Source organism: Bufo bufo, chromosome 8 (assembly GCF_905171765.1).
Source record: "Bufo bufo chromosome 8, aBufBuf1.1, whole genome shotgun sequence".
Lineage (NCBI taxonomy): Eukaryota > Metazoa > Chordata > Amphibia > Anura > Bufonidae > Bufo > Bufo bufo.
In genome coordinates, this window is record NC_053396.1 from 11606899 (window position 1) to 11629608 (window position 22710).

At 51.7% G+C, this 22710-nt stretch overlaps 1 protein-coding gene across 1 annotated transcript in view; it reads right to left on the minus strand.

Moving 5' to 3' along the window:
• LOC120977683 (metabotropic glutamate receptor 6-like) overlaps positions 1-22710 on the minus strand; it is a 47170-nt gene that overhangs the window by 8776 nt on the left and 15684 nt on the right. Inside the window, exons 7-10 of the mRNA XM_040405721.1 lie at positions 21857-22057; positions 13426-13565; positions 12265-13200; positions 11720-11964 (exon numbers count right to left, since the gene is read on the minus strand). Of these exons, the coding sequence (XP_040261655.1) occupies positions 11722-11964; positions 12265-13200; positions 13426-13565; positions 21857-22057 (1520 nt within the window). The 3' untranslated portion in view covers positions 11720-11721. The remainder of the gene's footprint in view (positions 1-11719; positions 11965-12264; positions 13201-13425; positions 13566-21856; positions 22058-22710) is intronic.

Consider the following 22710-nt stretch of genomic DNA (forward strand, 5'->3'; position numbering starts at 1 on the left):
CAACCTGAAAGGGAGTTATGCACAAGCCTAGTATAGCATGCGATGGAACGCAAGCAGTCCGCCCCGAAAGGGGGGAATTGTATCAGGCAAACTGCAGTCGGCAAGAGTGCAAAGGCCGGTCCCAAAGGGGAGTGATGCTTAAAGCCGTACCTACTTCAGAGAAGCAGGACATACCCTATAATCCAGCAGGAACGCAGGAGGTCCACCTAGTGAAAGGGGAACATGCACAGGGTTATCCTAGCATTCAGTGAGTGTGCAATAATACACCCAACACTGAACTCAGCGAGAGTGCAACTACTCTGCCAATGAAGGGGGATATGTACAAGTCCAGCACAGCCATCAAGGACAGCTGTGAATCTCATGAGCGTGCCAAATTCTGCCCATGGAATGAGGGGTGGCCACGCCCAAGGCCAGCACCGTATCCAATGGGAGTGCAAGCGTTCCACCCATGTTAGAGGGCAATGCTCATGGCCAGCAAGGTATCCGGTGAGAGTGTAGCATGCCGCTCAGAAAAAAAGGGGGGTAATGCACATGGCCAGCATCTCATCCAGGGAGAGTGCGAGCACCCCGCCATGTATGGGAGTCATACACATGGCCAGCATCGTACTGGTGAGAGACAAACACAGTCAGTGAGAATGTGTGTATGTCACCTGAGGAAGGAAGGAAGGCATGCCCATGGCAGGCAGCGAATCCAGCGAGAGTGCGTACACAGCCCACGGAAGAGGGGTCATGCATATGGCCGACAGCGGATCCAGCGAGAGTGCAAGCACCCCGCCATGTATGGGGTACATGCACATGGCCAGCAACGTACCTGCGAGAAAACAACCACAGACGGAGGGATGTATGTATGTATGCTGCCTATGGCCAGCAGCGAAACCAGTGAGAGTGCAGCATAGCAACATAGTACATAAGTACATCATAGCACATCAGAGAGAGTGCAGCGTTCCGCCTATGGAAGGGGGTCGTGCACATAGCCAGTACCGTATCCGGTGAGAGTGCAGTATTCCGCCTAAAAAGGGGGGTCATGCACATGATCGGCAACAGATCCAGTGAGAGTGTAGCGTTCCGCCTAAGAAGGGGGTCACGCACATGGCCGAGAGCGAATCCAGTGAGAGCGCTGCGTTCCGCCCATGGAAGGGGGTCACGCACATGGCCGGCAGTGAAACCAGTGAGAGTGCAGCGTTCCGCCTAGAGAAGGGGGTCACGCACATGGCCGACAGCGAATCCAGTGAGAACGCTGCGTTCCGCCCATGGAAGGGGGTCACGCACATGGCCGGCAGTGAATCCAGTGAGAGTGCAGCGTTCCGCCTAGAGAAGGGGGTCACGCACATGGCCGGCAGCAAATCCATAGAGAGTGCAGCATTCCGCCTATGGAAGGGGGTCATGCACATGGCCAGCACCGTATCCGGTGAAGGTGCAGTATTCCGCCTAAAAGGGGGTCATGCACATGGCCAGCCGGCAGCCAGGGAGAGTGCAGTATCCCGCCTAGGAGGGGGGGGGATGCACATGGCAGGCACCATAACTGGAGAGATGATGAATGCTGCCTACGGAAGGGCCGCATGCACTTGGCCAGCGCCATATCCACCTAAAAGGGGAAATGCCCTAGCACCGACGCAGGTTGGGAGCGCAACACTATGCCACCTGTGGAAAGAGGGCATGCAGACATGCAGCACTACTGATGAGGCTGCAGCGTCCTGCGCAGTCCAATAGAAATCTGTTATTATTATTTCTCTTTTTTTTTTTTTTTTTTTTTTTTTTTATTAAAAACACAGCTTCTCTGAGGCTAAAGGGGGGCCACCTATAGGGGCACAGATAGTCAGGAAAAGTGGGGCCAGCCATACAGGCCCATTGGGAGCCGGCCTGTACCCAAAGGGTTAACATGGATCCGGCCTGGAGGGCGGCACTGCGATCCCCTGGGGGCGGAGGAACCTCCCGGCGGGAAGAATTCGCGCCTGGAGAAGTTCCCGCCCCCTCCACCAGAGGCCGGAATTTTGCGGCCTAGTAGGCCGTGAAGCCGGGGTCTAAATTTGCGGCGCCCGGTATGTACCGCCGGGACCTGAGGGGAGTGACGCATCAAAACCGGCCGCGGGTGCCCACCCCGCGGGCCGGTCGGAATTGCGGCCCAGCAGGCCGCGAAGCCTGGGCCAAAATTTGCGGAGCCCCACCGACCGGCACCAACGGTCGGCCGGGGCCTGCTGCATAGAAGTCAAGCCCAAAGCCGGCCGCGGGAGCCCACCCCGCCGGCCGGAAGAGTCAGGGGCTCGAATGGCGGCTTGCCGGCCGCGGGAGCCCACCCCGCCGGCCGGAAGAGTCAGGGGCTCGAATGGCGGCTTGCCGGCCGCGGGAGCCCACCCCGCGGCCGGAAGAGTCAGGGACCCGGAATGGCGGCCTAGCAGGCCGCGAAGCCTGGGCTAAGATTTTTGCGGCGCCCGGCCGCACCAGGATACCAATGTCGGCCGGAGGTGAGGCCTTACTCTACAGCCGTCAGGAGCCTCAGGCTTTGAGCAACACTCCGGTAGGAGATGGGGGGGGGGACCCAGAGAAATAAACTATGTCGCCGCTTCTGTAGCTGGCTGTGGGGACAGCCACTGGCTGCATGTCTATGGGGGCCAGGCAGGGAGCAGAAGGAGATTGCCGCTCTGCGGCACCCCAGGGGCCAGCATAGATCCAGCAGGGGACTAGAGGCCCAGTATGGGGGTCAGGCACGCAGGAGACCAGGGTGGGGGGGTGTGGGACGTAGGGCTGGAGAAGCCTCTCTCTTACCACAGCCGTCTTCACCCTCGGTCCATTCCAGCAGGGTCGCCCCTTCAGCTACTGGCACCGTAGTGGCAGGACGCTGGGAGAGGGACTTGGCGTGCGGGCGACCCTTGCGCTGGCGGGATGTAGGGGAGCTGGGCTGCCCTGATCCACCTTGCCTTCTGTGGGGGAGGCAGCAGTGCGGGTGACCGGCACTGGCGCAGCTCAACCCCGGGAGAACAGAGAGGTCTAGTGCGACTCTGTTATCCCTGATGATCTGGAACAAAAAGAAAAAAGTAAAAATCTAAAATTGAAACAAGGAGAAACCAGCCCTGCAGAGCAGGGAGTGTCTTGCCTCCTTGGACACTAAGCAAAAAACTGGCAGTCTCTCTCTCCAGGCTGAGGGTATAGCTGTGGAGGAGGGGCTTAACAGTCTTCACTTAGTGTCACGCCTCCTATGGAGATGAGCTATACCCAAGGTCTTCTGTGTCCCCCAAGGAAACTGGGCGAGAAAAATGGAATGTATTCCGTATGCATTCCGTTTCCGCATTTCCGTTCAAAGATAGAACATGTTTTATTATTGCTCGCAAATCACGTTCTGTGGCTCCATTCAAGTCAATGGGTCCGCAAAAAAAACGGAACACATACGGAATGTACTCCGTATGGCCTCTGTCATGGTCTTACCTTCCTGCTGTTCTCCTTCGTTTGACATGTGCTGGCGGCCATCTTGGTTTCTGGGTTTCTTGTAGCCTTCCACCCTACGGCTCCTCCTTCCCACTGGGAGGAGCTGGATGCCTAGCTCATATATATAGGAGGTCTGTGGCTTCAGTTCCTTGCTTGGTCCTCTTGTGTTCACATGCTTCTAAGACTGCTGCTGCTTCTGGTTCCTGATCCTGGCTTCGTCTGACTACCCTGCTGGTTCCTGATCCTGGCTTCGTCTGACTACCCTGCTGGTTCCTGATCCTGGCTTCGTCTGACTACCCTTCTGGTTCCTGACCTCTGGCTTCGCAAAGACTCTGCTCGGTTTCACCATCCGTTTGGACTTTTGCTTTACAGCTTTATTTTCAATAAAGCCTTCTTATTTTCACTTATCTCTTGTTGTACGTCTGGTTCATGGTTCCGTGACATTAGGACCAAGCCATGAATTCTGACGGTACAGGGCCATCCTCGCTACCCACGCTGGTTGCCAGACTTGATCAGCAGGATCACCTGTTGGGTCGGTTCGCTGTGGCGTTGCAAACCCTGCTTGAACGCACGGCTCATTTCGCTCCCGTTGCCGATGGGTCGGTTGTCGCTCCTGGGCTCGCTCCTACTGCCGCTCCGGTTGTTGCGCCAGAGTCTACCCCGACACCTGTTGCGCCTGCGGTGTTTCGGGGTATGACCGGTTCTGCCCCTCTTCCACAGCGCTTTGGGGGAGAGCCAACTCAGTGCCGAGGTTTCCTTAACCAGGTGGGCATTTATTTCGAGTTGCTGCCACATGCCTTTCCTACTGAGAGATCAAAGGTGGGCTTCTTGATCTCGCTGCTCTCGGACAAGGCCTTGGCCTGGGCCAGCCCTTTATGGGAGAACAACAATCCGGTGGTTGCCGAGTTTTCCGGTTTTGTTGCTTCTCTTCGGAAGGTATTCGATGTGCCGGCTCGTGCTGCCTCTGCTGCGAAGCTCCTTATGTCCATCAGACAGGGTTCACGATCCGTAGCTGAATACGCCATTGAGTTTCGTACCCTGGCAGCAGAGGTGGGCTGGAATAATGAGGCTCTGGTCGCTGCTTTCTCTCATGGTCTCTCGGATGCCTTGAAGGATGAGGTTGCAGCTAAGGACCTACCAGTTGAGCTCGAGTCTCTTATTTCTTTCCTGATTTTGATTGACACCAGACTCAGGGAGAGACCTTCCTTTAAGGAGAACCTGCGGAGGTCTTCTAACAGATTGGTGCCTACGTTTGCTGTCCCACCCGTGCCTCCCTCTCCTCCCACGCCTCCTGGGGATGACTTGTCTGGGGGTGAACCCATGCAGCTGGGGTTTGCTCGCCTGTCCGAGGGAGAGAGGGCACTCTGGAGACGCGAGGGCCGATGCATGTACTGTGGTCTCGGTGGGCATTTTCGGTTGGCATGTCCGAACCGTCCGGGAAAACGCTCGTACCTGAGATCCTGTCGGGGGCAGATCTTGGGTGGAGTCTCCTCGTCCCCGGTTTCCCGTGTTGACAAACCACTGATCACTGTTGTCCTCTCCTGGGTCGGGGGCTCGGTGACGACCCAGGCGTTGGTGGACTCTGGTGCTGGTGGTTTGTTCATTGATAGTGTGTTTGCTGCCGCCAATTCCATTCCTCTGCAGGCTCGAGGTTCCCCACTGGCTCTTGAGGCGATAGACGGCAGACCCCTTCTGCCGCCACACGTGACTCATGAGACCCTTCCAGTGGGGATAGCCATTGGTGCCGTTCACAGAGAGTCGGTCTGCCTCCAGGTTATTTCGTCTCCACACTACTCGGTGGTCTTGGGGTACCCCTGGCTCCAGAAGCATAATCCGACTTTCGATTGGAGATCGGTCGAGATCCTCTCGTGGTCACCGCAGTGTGGGGCTAGTTGCATCCATGGGTCTGTCAAGTTGCTGTGTACTTCCTCGGACTCTCTGTTGCCTCCTGAATACGAGGAGTACCGGGATGTATTCGATAAGGTGCGCGCGGTTGCCCTACCTCCGCACCGCCCATACGATTGTGCCATAGAGTTACAATCTGGTGCCGTTCCTCCTCGTGGCAAAGTCTATCCACTGTCGGTAGCGGAGAATGAGGCCATGGAGGAGTACGTGAGGGAGGCGCTTTCACGCGGACACATTCGCAAATCTTCGTCCCCGGCAGGGGCTGGATTTTTCTTTGTGAAAAAGAAGGGCGGTGAGTTGAGGCCTTGCATCGATTACAGGGGTCTCAATCGCATCACGATCAAGAACGCTTACCCGATACCCTTGATTTCCGAGCTGTTCGATCGCCTTAAAGGGGCCACGGTCTTTACCAAACTCGACCTGAGGGCGGCATATAACCTGGTAAGGATCAAGGCGGGCGATGAGTGGAAGACCGCGTTTAACACCAGGACCGGTCATTATGAATCCTTGGTTATGCCCTTTGGGTTGTGCAATGCGCCCGCAGTCTTTCAGGAATTCATCAACGATGTTTTCCGTGACCTGTTGCAGCAGTGTGTGGTGGTCTATTTGGATGACATCTTGGTATATTCTGAATCCATGGAGGCCCACATTCTGGATGTCAGACGAGTGTTGCAACGGTTACGAGAGAACAAGCTGTTCGGTAAGCTTGAGAAATGCGAATTTCACCGATCCCAGGTAACCTTCTTAGGTTACATCATTTCCGCTGAGGGGTTCTCCATGGATCCTGAGAAGGTTTCGGCTGTCTTACAGTGGCCCCAGCCCAGTGGTCTTCGTTCCCTGCAGCGCTTTTTGGGCTTCGCCAATTATTATCGGAAGTTCATCAGGGACTTTTCCATGCTGGCCAAGCCTCTCACGGATCTGACCAGGAAGGGCAGTAATTCCCAGGTCTGGCCGCTCTAGGCCATCCGAGCTTTTGAGGCCCTAAAGTCCGCCTTTGTGTCGGCTCCGATTCTGTCGCATCCCAACCCTGGGTTGCCCTTTGTCCTCGAGGTGGACGCGTCTGAGACGGGAGTAGGCGCCCTTCTGTCTCAGCGTAGAACACCAGAGGGTCCTCTGCTTCCCTGTGGGTTTTACTCCCGGAAACTGTCTTCCGCGGAGTGCAACTATCAGATTGGTGACAGGGAGTTATTGGCCATCGTGCAGGCCCTTAAAGAATGGAGGCACTTGCTCGAGGGTTCGGTGGTTCCGGTTCTCATCCTGACGGACCACAAGAATCTGACCTACCTTTCTGAGGCCAAGAGATTGACACCACGTCAGGCCAGATGGGCTCTGTTCTTGTCACGTTTTAATTACGTGGTCTCCTACCTACCCGGTTCCAAGAACATCAGGGCGGATGCCTTATCACGGCAGTACTCCGAGCTGTCCAGGGAGGAGTCGATTCCGACTTCGGTCATACCTCCGAATCAGATCCTGGCCGCCATTCGCACCAGCCTGACCTCTCCCCTGGGTGAGCAGATTTTGGCGGCTCAATCTGGTGCTCCCTCTGGGAGACCCAACGGCAGATGTTTTGTGCCTGAGGAGTTGCGCACTCGGTTGTTGCGAACCTACCATAACTCCAAGACCGCGGGGCATCCTGGAAAGAATCAGCTGTCCTGGGCTGTTTCACGTCTGTTCTGGTGGCCTTCCCTACGTTCCGACATCGCCGCATATGTAGCGGCATGCTCCGTTTGTGCCCAGAGTAAGTCCCCTCGGCACCTTCCGTTGGGCCTTCTGCAACCCATAGCCACCGGGGAGCGCCCATGGTCACACCTGGGGATGGATTTCATTGTGGACCTCCCTGCATCCCGAGGCCATACGGTCATTCTCATGATTGTGGATCGGTTTTCCAAAATGTGCCACTGTGTTCCTCTCAAGAAGTTACCCTCTGCACAAGAGTTGGCCACGATTTTTGCCAGGGAGGTCTTCCGGTTGCACGGTTTGCCCAAGGAGATTGTGTCGGATCGGGGGAGTCAGTTTGTGTCCAGGTTCTGGCGCGCCTTTTGCTCCCAGTTGGGGATTCATCTCTCCTTCTCCTCGGCCTACCACCCTCAGTCCAATGGGGCTGCAGAACGATCCAATCAGGCCTTGGAGCAATTCCTTCGTTGCTATGTCTCCGATCACCAAGACAATTGGGTTGACCTCCTGCCTTAGGCTGAGTTTGCCAGGAACACGGCGGTGAACTCTTCCTCTGGGAGGTCTCCCTTCATGGCCAATTATGGGTTCCAACTTGCCGTGTTACCGGAGGTATTCTCTCCCCAGGATATTCCGGCTGTGGAGGATCACCTTTCCGTCCTACGTGCTTCTTGGGTACAGATCCAGAAGTCCCTTGAGGTCTCTGCGCAGCGCCAGAGACTCCAGGCTGATCGCAGACGAGCGCCTGCTCCTTCCTACCAGGTCGGAGACCGTGTATGGTTGTCCACCCGCAACCTCAACCTTCGAGTGCCCACTCCCAAGCTGGCGCCTCGCTTTGTTGGTCCCTTCCGAGTGCTTCGCAGGGTAAACCCGGTAGCCTATGCCCTTGCGCTTCCTCCTGGCATGCGGATCTCCAACGTGTTTCATGTCTCCCTGTTGAAGCCACTGGTGTGTAATCGTTTCACTTCCTCGGCCTCGTCCGGTCCAAGTGGGCAATCGTGAGGAATATGAGGTGAGCAATATCCTGGACTCACGCCTGGTCCGCGGTCGGTTGCAGTTTTTGGTCCATTGGCGTGGTTATGGTCCAGAGGAGCGTTCCTGGGTTCCCTCCGCAGATGTCCATGCTCCTGCCTTGCTCCGAGCCTTCCACGCACGCTTCCCTCAGAAACCGTTTTGTGCTCCGCGGAGGAGGGGCCCTTGAGGGGGAGGTACTGTCATGGTCTTACCTTCCTGCTGTTCTCCTTCGTTTGACATGTGCTGGCGGCCATCTTGGTTTCTGGGTTTCTTGTAGCCTTCCACCCTGCGGCTCCTCCTTCCCACTGGGAGGAGCTGGATGCCTAGCTCATATATATAGGAGGTCTGTGGCTTCAGTTCCTTGCTTGGTCCTCTTGTGTTCACATGCTTCTAAGACTGCTGCTGCTTCTGGTTCCTGATCCTGGCTTCGTCTGACTACCCTGCTGGTTCCTGATCCTGGCTTCGTCTGACTACCCTGCTGGTTCCTGATCCTGGCTTCGTCTGACTACCCTTCTGGTTCCTGACCTCTGGCTTCGCAAAGACTCTGCTCGGTTTCACCATCCGTTTGGACTTTTGCTTTACAGCTTTATTTTCAATAAAGCCTTCTTATTTTCACTTATCTCTTGTTGTACGTCTGGTTCATGGTTCCGTGACAGCCTCTTTTACACAACAGGTTTTTTTTCAGTTTACTGGCCGTTTTTTGCGTTCCGTATACGGTCCGTATACGGAACCATTCATTTCAATGGTTCTGCAAAAAAAACGGAATGTACTCCGAATGCATTCCGTTTCCGTATTTCCGTTCAAAGATAGAACATGTACTATTATTGCCAGCAAATCACGTTCCGTGGCTATATTCAAGTCAATGGGTCCACACAAAAAACAGAACACATACGGAAATGCATCCATATGTCTTCCATATCCGTTCCGTTTTTGCGGAACAATTTATTGAAAATTTTATGCCCAGCCCAATTTTTTCTACTGTATATACTGTATATGCCATGTGGAAAAACGGAACGGAAACACAACGTAAACAAAAAAACGGAATAACGTATCCGTGAAAAACGGACCACAAAACACTGAAAAAGCCATACGGTTGTGTGAAAGAGGCCTATGTCTTCCGTATCTGTTCCGTTTTTGCGGAACCATCTATTGAAAATTTTATACCCAGCCCCATTTTTTCTATGTAATTACTGTATACTGTATATGCCATATGGAAAAACGGAACGGAAAAACGTAATTGAACCGGAAACAATACTGAAACATAAAACTGAAAAATGGATCCGTTAAAAACGGCCCGCAAAACACTGAAAAAGCCATATGGTCGTGTGAACAAGCCCTAAAAGGTAACTGTCCTATTTGAGGGCAACAAAACGTTGGATCGGTCGTTTTGCTAAAATCTGTATTAAGTCCGCTCAATACAGATCGTAGGCTCAGGAGTCCTCATATTCATGAGCTCCTGGCTCCCCCCTCTTTATGAAGAGGCTGGGAGATCATGAATATGAGAACCCCTGCGCTTGCGCTCTGCACTGAGCTGCTCAATACAGATTTTAGAAAAATGACTAACTGACCCTGCGTTTTACTCTGTCATCAATTTATGGTGCCCTTAGACAGGAAACTGGTGACAGGTTTTCTTAAATTTTTATAGTCAGACAATTATTGCATAAAGTCTCTAGTCACCATTACTCTATGGAATGAATGGCACAAACAAAAAAGATTACTCTGAAAGAGGAATTCTGAAGTATATTCCTTAAAGCGTAACTGTCATATTATTTTTTTTTTTTGCTAGTTTATTAGAGCTAGGCATGTATATCTGAGTTAGTCTGTCAATGATTGTCAAAAGATCAGTAATTACCTTATAATAACAGCTTTCATTAATGTCCTCTGTCCCTTTTCACTTCTCCCTTGCTAGTTGCTAGGGCTTGTCTGTCTTCCTTTTAGTATAAACAGAAGACAGAGGGGCGGTCCTTAACACTGCATGCATGCAGTAGGCTTCAGAGTGAGGAGGCGTGTCTCTCAGTAATCCAATCTGATTGGCTGGCAGGAAGCTGCTGGCTACAGCAAGTGTGTATGTGAAGTGAGGGAAGACAGTTTTGGCCTCAGAACTGGCAGAGGAGCCATCTTGAGAAGGTCTTCATATTGTAAATGTTTAAACAGCCGTAAGTAAGGGGAAACCTCAAGGAAAACTGTGGTAAGTGAAGAAACTAAAGATTGCTTTATGCATAATGCTGCTGCAGCAGTAACATATGCTAAAATAGATTTTTTTAATGAAAACATGACAGTTACCCTTTAAATATTTTCTTAAAGGTTTTGTCCAGTATTTATATTGTTGGCCCGTCCTCAGGGTAGGCCATCAATATCTGACTGCCAGTGGTTTGACAACCTGCACCACTGCACATAATTCCGCAGTGGATCTGGAACTACATAGCTCTATCTATTGTGCAGTCCCTCCTCGATTAGATATCAATGGCCAATAGGCCATCAGTATAAGGCCTCTTTCACACAAGAGTTACGGATTCTCTCAGGGTCTGTTCAGGAAAAAACAGATGGTTTTGCACGGAAGTTCAGTAAGTTTTGTCTGCGATTGCGTTCAGTGTTTCAGTTTTTTCCGCGCGGGTGAAATCCATTTTTGATGCGTGAAAAAAACCTGAGGAAAAACAACCTACATCTCCTAGAAACCATCAGTGAAAAATGCATTGCATTCAGATGCAATCTGTTTTTCATTGAAACCCCATTCACTTCTATAGAACCAGAGCTGCATTGAAAATGCAGAATATTGAACATGCTGTGATTTTTCCTGAATGCAAAAAAGATGTGTGAAAAACTCATGTGCGCAGACTCATTTAAATGAATGGGTTAGGATTCAGTCCGGATGCTATTCGTTTGCTTCACGCATCACACCCTGACGGAAAACTTGATTGTGTGAATATGGCCTAAAAGTACTGGACAACCCCTTTAAAGGGGTTGTCCAGGTTCAGAGCTGAACCCAGACATATCCCCATTTTCACCCAGGCAGCCCCCATGACTTGAGCATCGGAGCAGTTCATGCTTCGATGCTCTCCTATGCCCTGTGCTAAATCGCGCAGGGCAAAGGCGTTTTCTGGACGAACCGGGCTCTCCATAGGGCTGCCAGGCGGAGGCTTCCACCCATTTTCACCCAGACAGCCCCCATGACTTGAGCATCGGAGCAGTTCATGCTTCGATGCTCTCCTTTGCCCTGCGCTAAATCGCGCAGGGCAAAGGCGTTTTCTGGACGAACCGGGCTCTCCATAGGGCTGCCAGGCGGAGGCTTCCACCCAGCAGTGAGCCCGGTGACGTCGCCGGCACTGATGGGCGGGCTTTAGCGCTGCCCGAGCCTGTAAAACGGCTAGGGAAGGGCTAAAGCCGGCCCATCAGAGCCGGTGACGTCACAGAACACACTGAAGCCTCCGCCCGGCAGTGTGTTATTGTAAATAAAAGAGCCCTTGCCGTGCGCGATTCACCGCAGGGCAGGGGAGAGCCTCAGAGCATGAAATGCTCCGATGCTAACATCAGGTGGGGCTGCCTTGGTGAAATTATGGGTATGTCCGGGTTCAGCTCTGAAACCGGACAACCCCTTTAAGGCTACTTAGCACGTGGCAGAATATTGGAAGCCGCATCCGTAAACAATGATGTTGTCCCCTGGCACACCTGTTGACAAAGTACTGGTAGAATATGTTACATCGGTACATACCTTTAACCTTTACTCTCAGGTAGGCTTTTTTCGGGAGGTTTGCTCTCTCCATTCTGGTTTTTCTGAGACAGACGGGTAGACATAGTTGCTGCTGTTGCCACAGCTTTGAAGCTTCGCTTGCGTTTCTGTACATTCTGCTCAGGGTGGAAGAGGATGATATAAACCTTCGGCACGTAAAGCATTCCCAGTGAGACGGATGCACTCAAACTCATCGACACTGTTAACGTGGTAGTCTGGATGTAGATCTAAGTGAATGGGTTAAAATAAGAACGTCAACTCTGTTACTGAAAGTTGGATGCTGAATATGCTGAGATGATTCCAAGTACAGGATGTCAAACAAGCATGGATGTACATGTACATGCAGGTTATGGCCTCCGAAAAACGTGGCAGATGAACGTGAATACTGAACAATGGCCTTTCCACTGACCACAGAGGTAATGGATACGGCATATGCATGGTCATGTAACACCAAACTAAATTAAATTCGGACATGTCAAAATGTCATCATGTAAAACTATGAAAAAATTATAAAACTTGCAATTCACCTTCTCATCAGACTGTGCAGTGCCAAAAAAGATGGGGACAAATGCCAACCACACAATACAAGTTGTATACATAGTAAAACCAATAGGTTTTGCCTCATTAAAGTTTTCAGGCACCCCACGGGCCTTCACTGCATATATAGTACAGGTGACCATCAGCAGGATTGAGTACATTAGACAGCTAACAAGGGACAGATCAGACATGTCACATTTCAATACCCCCCTGGCTTGCTCAGGGTTGGGTGTCCTCTGCTCTTCATAGTCAATTACACTGTGTGGGGGCAAAACTCCTAACCACACTGCTGTTCCCACCAGCTGCACAGAAATTAGGCTGAAAGTGATGGCCAACTGGGATCCAGGACTAATAAAACGAGGAGGAGTCACTGAGCGTTTTCCTTGTTCAAAGATGCGGTAGATCCTGTTGGTCTTGGTCAGAAGAGCGGCATATGAAATGCACATGCCTAGACCCAGGAAGAGCCGCCGAAGGGCACAAACGGCGACACCAGGCTCTGCCATCATCAGGAAGGTAATTGCATACATTAAAAAGATTCCTGTTAGCAAAACATAACTTAATTCTCGTCCAGATGCTCTCACGATTGGCGTGTCATTAAAACGTATCAGGGTCCCCACCACGAAGAGGGTACTGAGTATGCCCAAAATAGACAAAAAAAGAGGCAGAACTGCCCAAGCAGAATGCCACTCCAGTTTGACAATTGGTGTTGGGCGGCAGGCAGTTCGGTTAACATTTGGCCTCATGTCATAGGGACAAGCTTGGCAGTTGAAGTCATCCAGCTGGAATTGGTACCCATCACATAGCTCACAATGCCAGCAACATGGCACGCCCTTCACCATCTTTTTCCGCTCTCCTGGTTGGCAAGGAAGGCTACAGACAGATGACGGGATGTCAGACTGGCCACCATACCACTGCATCTCTTCAATCTGTGAAATAAAAAAAATCATATTTATTTAATACCCAATGTTTATATAGCATCACCTCAAAGTCTTGGTACTTACCACCCAGTTATTGCCTCAATAGACTGGAACCCAAAGCAACTGTTGAAATTTCAACACATATCACATACTGTATGTAACATATTATAAAAACTATTATTACAGACAATAGCCCTTGTTCTTGAAAGTGTAGGATTAGATTTCTGTACTCACATTGAGGCGTAAATATTCTGTCCACTGTCCAATCGCTCTGTAGGATGGAGCAGAAGAATTTGTCATCTGATACTGGAAAATGTCATACCGCCCTGGTGCATCCCCGTTTTCGTTGAACATCACCGGTGTTCCAGCACTTCCTATATAGAGAAGAAAAGATCAAAATTATATTTTCTGTAAGAAAGATTTTTCATAGGGGGAATTTTTAAAGTCCATTTTGCAGGAGTCAAATGCTGCACAATGTTTGATAAATTGCGTGCAACTTCAAGTCTAACACTTCTGTCTTGAGATGTCACTCCACTCTTTACCACCCCTTTATGGCAAAACTGTTTGAAACTCTCTAGAAAATTGCAATTGAAAAAATGTGTTATAAATCAGCTTGGCATGCTAACCATGCCCATTTTCACATCCACTTTTCAAAAATGGATTGAGTGGTTTAAATGTCACTAACTTTTTGTGCAAATAAGTCCAAAAAGTCACAACTACCTATTTGGTGATTTTTTATGACAGAAATCTAGAGTGCAGGGCTCGATAAACTCCTCCATATGCATAAAGAATTAAGAAGACATATTACATTAAAGAGGTTATCTCATATAGACATTGGGGCATATGAACATCATAGACGAGGATCCCTGATTGTGACCCTTCTATGAGTAGGAACGGCTCCTGTTCTTGTAGACTTTAAGCTGTCTTTCTATTACAAGAACAGCCATTCATCTGAATGGCCACAACACAGTACTACATATACGCTGCAATGGCTGCTGCAGGGGAAATGCCTGGTTGTCAAGTGGCCTTCTCTGGCAAAATCAGCTGTTTGCCAGGGGTGCCGAAAAAAGGGCCCAGGACAATCAGCTGGTCGCCCTGGAGGATGCACTCGGAAAGGGGTTTTCTGTGAAGAGACAGCCCCTTTAAAAGAATGTTTCAGGTTAAAGTAAAGCCCAGAAAATATTACTTTAAAGAGGTTGTCTGATGTAATGAAGATTGTACAATGCTTGATTTGTCCTGCTTCGGAGCTTCAGGAAATTTGAACACTTGCTGCAGAGTTAGGCCATATGCACACGACCATTGTTTTGGTCCACATCCGAGCCGCAGTATTTGTAGCTTGGATGCGGACCCATTCACTTCAATGGAGCCGCAAAAGATGCAGACAGCACTCCGTGCGCTTTCCGCATCCGTTGCTCCGTAAAAAAAACGAGATTTTGGTATAACTTACCAGTAAAATCTCTTTCTCGCTCTTTCCTTGGGGGACAGAGGAGACCTTGGGTATAGCTCATCTCCATAGGAGGCGTGACACTAAGTGAAGACTGTTAAGCCCCTCCTCCACAGCTATACCCTCAGCCTGGAGAGAGAGACTGCCAGTTGCGTGTCCAAGTAGTGAGAAAAGGCAAAGTCCAACAAGGAACCAACAAGCCAACTACCCAACGGGTAACAAAAAACTCGGAAACCGCGTAGAGAAAAACAATGAATGGGTGGGTGCTGTGTCCCCCAAGGAAAGAGCGAGAAAGAGATTTTACTGGTAAGTTATACAAAAATCTCGTTTTCTCGCCCAGTTTCCTTGGGGGACACAGAAGATCTTGGGACGTTCAAAAGCAGTCCAAAAGGGGAGGGACCACAGCTCCAAGGCGAAGCACCCGAAGGCATCAAGGAAGCATCTGCCAAAGCCAGAATATGCACCCTGTAGAACTCGGTAAGGCGTGCAAGGAAGACCTGTGGCCGCCTTGCCCAAATGCATGGCCGAAGCCCAATGCCTCCGGCCCAGGAGGCACCGACCGCTCTGGTGAAATGAACGGTGACAGCAAGGCAGAATCCTGCCCTCGGTGCGGTAACCTCAGCAATAGCCAATCTGATAAAGCGGAGGAAAAACACCCTGGAGTCCGTCAACCCTAAGCGCGGACCTCCAGGAAACCCAAGAGACCGAACGTCGACAAGAGTCGGAGATCTCCAAGTAAAAACGGCAAGGCCCAAACCACGTCCAAATCGGTGAAGTGTTGAAGCGAAAGGCAAACACCACTTTCAGAAGGAAGGAAGGAAGAAACAGGATGTAGAACAGCCCTGTCCTGGGAAAAGACAAAAGGCTCGGAACAAAAAAGGGGCCATTCAGGCACCCGTCAGAGACACGACTGATACGGAAACACAACCGTACAGGACAGACGGGGTAGAGAGAACTTCTGTAACGGCTCCAAGGACAAGATTGGAGCGCCGAGAGCTCAGTATGTAGTTCCCAGGGCGGTACCGAAGGACAGTACAGAGGAACCAAGGAGCCACTTCGAGTAAGAAGGTCTTGACAGGCCCAGAGGGCCGGGGAACGCTGGAAGAGGAAGAACAGCGCCGACACTTGACACCTCAAGTAAAGGAGTCCCAGTCCCAGGTCCAGGCCGGACTGGAAAAAAGACAGAACCATGGGGAGAGAAAGTCAGAGTGGGGAATGCACAGCTTCCCACAGAACCCCAGACAAAAAACCCTAAGTCTTACGACAGATCCTGGACGAAACACAGCCAGGAGCGGACACTAGCGAACCCGCTGGAGTCGCCTGGCAAGCGGGCGAAAACCCAATGTGATCAGGCGCAGACCAGTAACACGGGCAGAAGGGTCGACAAAACTGGTCCCGTCGGCCGCCGAGCAATGTTGTCCCGTATCCACCCGAGTGGGGGAGCAGAAGGACAGACGTAAAGGAACCAAAGGGTCCGCCCAGCATCCGCCAGATGCCAGGACAAGACAGGCTAAAGTCCATGCTGATGTAGCCATGTTCTACAGTCCCGGTGTGGGAGATCAAAGGACAATCTGGACCGAAAGGTAGTCCCCCCAAGTTACCGAGAAGGTAAGTCTACAGCAGGACCATTTTCTTAGAATGGACCACGCAATCTGCACTCAGCGGGAGGACAGAACGCGGTAGACTCGGTAAATAGGCACAGCTAATACAGCCAGTGTGAACAAGGGAGACAGTACGAGGCCAAAAGGAACACCGGAACCATCCACATGAACAACCATGCTCTCCCCAGAGGGGAGGACAGTGAAGGAACAGCCTCTGAAGTCTGGCGGGGCAGAAGCCACATCGGAGTGATCTGTACCGAGCGGGAGCCAAACAGAGCCGGCGAGATAAGGTAGTCGAGACAGAGGCTGGCATAACACCCTCCAACCGAAAGGAGGAGTGGGCAACAGGGAAGCCATAGGACAGCTCAAAAGCAGAACCCTGCTACACTGTGAGATGCCCGGTTCACCGCCTCGCAGAAGGCGAATACCCTGAAGAACCCAAGGTGGAGGTCCTCCGGACCTGGGTAATCGAGCACCCAAGAGAATTTGGGTGACCTTCCCGAGAAAAGCGGCCTGCACCTGGTAGCAGATCAGACTGAAGCGTAGAGGCGCCAAGAGGAAGGACTCATACCACACTGCATCCGAAGAGGAGGAAATTGCAGCAGGCAAGGGAACCGCAGTCCTGCCAGAGCTAACGAAGAATTCGAGGGGCGCTGCAGACAACAGCACTCTCGACCATGTGACCACTAGCGCAGGGAAGCAATGCCGCGGAAGGACGAATGGGCACGCACCTAGGAACCACAAACACTCCCTGGGATGAAGGGCCAACTAAATGAATGAGTACCACCCAGCTCGGTGCAGCAGAGAACAAGTAGAGCCCGTCCGGGTCAGGTGGACAGAATGAACTCCTTAGAGACGAGTGCAAGGCTTGCGGCAAGCATCGTATCCCAAGAAAACAAAAGTATGCCGCAGGAAGCAGGTGAGGCATACGTACGAGCAGCCCCGTAAGCAGTGAGAAGGCCAACCCACCTACAGGAGGAGAAGGCATACACGGCCCAAACAACGCACAAGAACGTCCGCTCACTGCAAAAAGGTTACTTCAGCAAAAAAGGGGCTCGCCACAGAGTGCCACAGCATGTACGGAATTGCAAAGTGCAACCTGAAAGGGAGTTATGCACAAGCCTAGTATAGCATGCGATGGAACGCAAGCAGTCCGCCCCGAAAGGGGGAAATTGTACCTGGCAAACTGCAGTCGGCAAGAGTGCAAAGGCCGGTCCCAAAAGGGAGTGATGCCTAAGGCCGTACTTACTTCAGAGAAGCAGGACATACCCTATAATCCAGCATAAACGCAGGAGATCCACCTAGTGAAAGGGGAACATGCACAGGGTTATCCTAGCATTAAGTGAGTGTGCAATAATACACCCAACACTGAACTTAGCGAGAGTGCAACTACTCTGCCAATGAAGGGGGACATGTACAAGTCCAGCACAGCCATACAAGTACAGCCGTGAATCTCATGAGCGTGCCAAATTCTGCCCATGGAATGAGGGGTGGTCACGCACAAGGCCAGCACCGTATCCAATGGGAGGGCAAGTGTTCCACCCATGTTAGAGGGCCATGCTCATGGCCAGCAACGTATCCGGTGAGAGTGTAGCATGCCGTCCAGAAAAAAGGGGGGGTAATGCACATGGCCAGCATCTCATCCAGGGAGAGTGCGAGCACCCCGCCATGTATGGGAGTCATACACAACGTACTGGCGAGAGACAAACACAGTCAGTGAGAATGTGTGTATGTCACCTGAGGAAGGAAGGCATGCCCATGGCTGGCAGCGAATCCAGCGAGAGTGCGTACACCGCACACGGAAGAGGGGTCATGCATATGGCCGACAGCGGATCTAGCGAAAGTGCAAGCACCCCACCATGTATGGGGTACATGCACATGGCCAGCAACGTACCTGCGAGAAAACAACCACAGACAGAGGGATGTATGTATGCTGCCTGAGGGAAGGAGGCATACCCAAGGCCGGCAGCGAATCCAATGAGAGTGCAGTATACCGCCTATGGAAGGGGGTCATGCCTATGGCCGGCAGCGAAAAGTGAGAGTGCAGCATAGTAACATAGTACATATGTACATCATAGCACATCCGTGAGAGTGCAGCATTCCGCCTATGGAAGGGGGTCGTGCACATAGCCAGTACCGTATCCGGTGAGAGTGCAGTATTCCGCCTAAAAAGGGGGGTCATGCACATGATCGGCAACAGATCCAGTGAGAGTGTAGCGTTCCGCCTAGAGAAGGGGGTCACGCACATGGCCGGCAGTGAATCCAGTGAGAGTGCAGCGTTCCGCCTAGAGAAGGGGGTCACGCACATGGCCGGCAGAGAATCCAGTGAGAGTGCAGCGTTCCGCCTAGAGAAGGGGGTCACGCACATGGCCGGCAGTGAATCCAGTGAGAGTGCAGCGTTCCGCCTAGAGAAGGGGGTCACGCACATGGCCGGCAGTGAATCCAGTGAGAGTGCTGCGTTCCGCCCATGGAAGGGGGTCACGCACATGGCCGGCAGCAAATCCAGAGAGAGTGCAGCGTTCCGCCTATGGAAGGGGGTCATGCACATGGCCAGCACCGTATCCGGTGAAGGTGCAGTATTCCGCCTAAAAGGGGGTCATGCACATGGCCAGCCGGCAGCCAGGGAGAGTGCGGTATCCCGCCTAGGAGGGGGGGGATGCACATGGCAGGCACCATAACTGGAGAGATGATGAATGCTGCCTACGGAAGGGCCGCATGCACTTGGCCAGCGCCGTATCCTGGAAGAGGGCAAAAAAAACGCCTAAAAGGGGAAATGCCCTAGCAGCGACGCAGGCTGGGAGCGCAACACCATGCCGCCTGTGGAAAGAGGGCATGCAGACATGCAGCACTACTGAGATGAGGCTGCAGCGTCCTGCGCAGCCCACAAGAAATCCGTTATTATTCATTATTATTATTATATATATTATTATTTTTTTTTTTTTAAAACACAGCCTCTCTGAGGCTAAAGGGGGCCACCATATAGGGGCACAGATTGTCAAGAAAAAAAGGGGGGCCAACCATACAGGCCCATTGGGAGCCGGCCTGTACCCAAAGGGTTAACAGGGATCCGGCCTGGAGGGCGGCGCTGCGATCCCCTGGGGGCGGAGGAACCTCCCGGCGGGAAGAATTCGCGCCTGGAGAAGTTCCCGCCCCCTCCACCAGATGCCGGAATTTTGCGGCCTAGTAGGCCGTGAAGCCGGGGTCTAAATTTGCGGCGCCCGGCCCGTTATGTACCGCCGGGACCTGAGGCGGAGTGGCGCATCAAACCGGCCGCGGGTGCCCACCCCGCGGGCCGGTCGGAATTGCGGCCCAGCAGGCCGCGAAGCCTGGGCCAAAATTTGCGGAGCCCCGCCGACCGGCACCGACGGTCGGCCCGGGGCCTGCTGGAGCCTAGAAGTCAAGCCCAAAGCCGGCCGCGGGAGCCCACCCCGCCGGCCGGAAGAGTCAGGGGCCCGGAATGGCGGCCTAGCAGGCCGCGGAGTCTGGGCTAAGATTTTTGTGGCGCCCGGCCGCACCGGAATATCAATGCCGGCCGGAGGAGAGGGGGCCCGGAATGGCGGCCTAGCAGGCCGCGGAGCCTGGGCTATAATTTTTGCGGCGCCCGGCCACACCGGAATATCAATGCCAAAGCAAAAACTGCCGTCAGGAGTGGGCCCCAGGCCCTGAGCAACACTCCGGTAAGGAGATTGGGGGGGGGACCCAGAGACCAGGTGCCTGTGCTGATAGAGAAGGCAGGCGACGCGCATAAACTATGTCGCCGCTTCTGCAGCTAGCTGTGGAGACAGCCACTGGCTGCATGTCCTATGGGAGCCAGGCAGGGGGGGGGCAGAAGTAGATTGCCGCTCTGCGGCACCCCAGGGGCCAGTGTAGATCCAGCAGGGGACCAGAGGCCCAGTATGGGGGTCAGGCACGCAGGAGACCAGGGTGGGGGGGTGGGGGACGTAGGGCTGGAGAAGCCAATCTCTCACCATAGCCGTCTTCACCCTCGGTCCATTCCAGCAGGGTCGCCCCTTCAGCTACTGGCACCGTAGTGGCAGGACGCTGGAAGAGGGACTTGGCATGCGGGCGACCCTTGCGCTGGCGGGATGTAGGGGAGCTGGGCTGCCCTGATCCACCTTGCCTTCTGTGGGGGAGGCAGCAGTGCGGGTGACTGGCACTGGCGCAGCTCAACCCCGGGAGAAGCAGAGAGGTCTAGTGCGTCTCTGTTGTCCCTGATGGTCTGGAACAAAAAGAAAAGAAAAAAGTAAAAATCTAAATTTAAACAAGGAGAAAACAGCCCTGCAGAGCAGGGAGTGTCTTGCCTCCTTGGACACTAAGCAAAAACTGGCAGTCTCTCTCTCCAGGCTGAGGGTATAGCTGTGGAGGAGGGGCTTAACAGTTTTCACTTAGTGTCACGCCTCCTATGGAGATGAGCTATACCCAAGGTCTTCTGTGTCCCCCAAGGAAACTGGGCGAGAAATATAACCTGTCCTATTCTTGTCCGTTTTGCGGACAAGAATAGGTAGTTATATTAATGGCTGTGTGCGCCGTTCCGCAAACTGCGGAACGAACACGGACGCCATCCGTGTTTTGCGGATCCGCAATTTGCGGACCGCAAAACACACAACGGTCCTGTGCATGAGACCTTATACCAGGCATCCTCAAACTGCGGCCCTCCAGCTGTTGTAAAACTACAACTCCCACAATGCCCTGCTGTAGGCTGATCGGGGATGCTGGGAGTTGAAGTTTTGCAACAGCTGGAGGGCCGCAGGTTGAGGATGCCTGCCTTATACTATAGGTTGTAGCTGATTGTTGGCAGTCCCAGCAGCAGGATACAATTCCAAGGCTGTGAATTTTTATTATTGCATTGTACTCATTTTTAGCTAAAAATTGTTTTTTCAATTGATCTGTATTGTCTTCGTGCAGCCATGAGTTTCTCTAGTAGCAGGATCTGAGGCAATGTTCTAACAAAAAGACATTGTCTAAAGTGTACAACCTCCTTATTCCATCTTTTGTTGCTATATGTATTTCTTGGAAAGCTGGATGACAACCAGTGTGGTCATTTTCACTGCCCACAATAATTATAAACCTACTGTCTACGGTCCTGAGCACCTAATCTGCCTATTTATACAGCTCTTTGACAGTGGGAAATACATCAATGCATTACTCATGGGCTTATCTGAATTAAGATGTCTGGGCAAGTTGGCTAACAAGCCCAGTGGAGACATTATATCACAGAGATAAATTGGAGTTTTGACAACAGGAAATGATAACTCTCTATCTTTATATTTTGGAAAAACGCTTTAATTTGTATTCTTAGTCCCATGGGGCCAATATAATACAGCTCATATTGATCACTACAAGCCGTTTACCCTCTGGATCACTCTTGATTTGTACAAATAATGACTGGAAACCAGAGGTTGCCAGGAGCTCCCTCAGAGCTAATAACCAACCCTATACTAAGGATAGCTACGGTCCAATGTCCTCCCATAACCGTCTTATATTGTAATTATAGAACTGCTACTACTGTATCTTAGATGGACGATGTCTGAGTAACCTTAGCCATGGGCCAAGCACTCACTCACACAAAGCACTGATCAACTGGAGCTATAAAGACAACGAATGATAAACTAGTACTTGCCATTAAAATTAACTCTGCGTATGTACTGTAAGAGCAGCCGTCCATCCATAGGATCCATCCTGTCACAGACGCCAATGCTTCCAGCACAAAGGTCGATGTGCATATTGTGTAAGGCATACGCCATGGCATACACTGCATCAATGACAAACTGGACTTTTCCCTCTTGTTCATAAATGGAGTCTCTGCTAATCCTCTCCTCTCCTGCAATAAAAAATGCGACACTGGATTAACGTATTTGACCACTTCCAGAACCATAAATAATCACTTCCCCCACAACTCTTTGTGCTTTCCAATGAGCAAAAAGGAAAATTGCTCTCCATCCCGACAATAATGTTTTTCCTTAAATTGACCTCTTCTTGTGTCTTTTCCCCACTGTGCCTCATAGGCATAATAATAATCCCAGTGCCATAATTTCTGAAAAGGCTAATTAGGTTGTTAATTTTTTTATGGGCTTGGGCTTAAAATGTTAACCATTAGTACTAGATTCCCAACCTGCCAGCGTTACAGGACGTACGTATATTCATTTTTAATTTCATAGTAAAGTGATCCAAAAAATATAGTGTGGTGTCAAATGTGCAGGTTTTGTACAGGGTGTTTGATGTTTCCTTTTATGATCCACACCTGATTTTGGCAACATGAACGAAGCCGGCACGTGTGACAGCACCCATAAAAACGGCAGCTAGTGATTTGCACTTTTTTCAGTCTCTTCCAACACTGACTTGATGTTGGCATTGGAGCCCTATAAACACTTCAGTACCTGCGCCCACATGAGGATCCTCTGCTGGGCCAATGTAACCCTGTATTCTTGAGGCCTGATTACTTGTGGCTATCACTAAGCACCCCATTACCCTGTC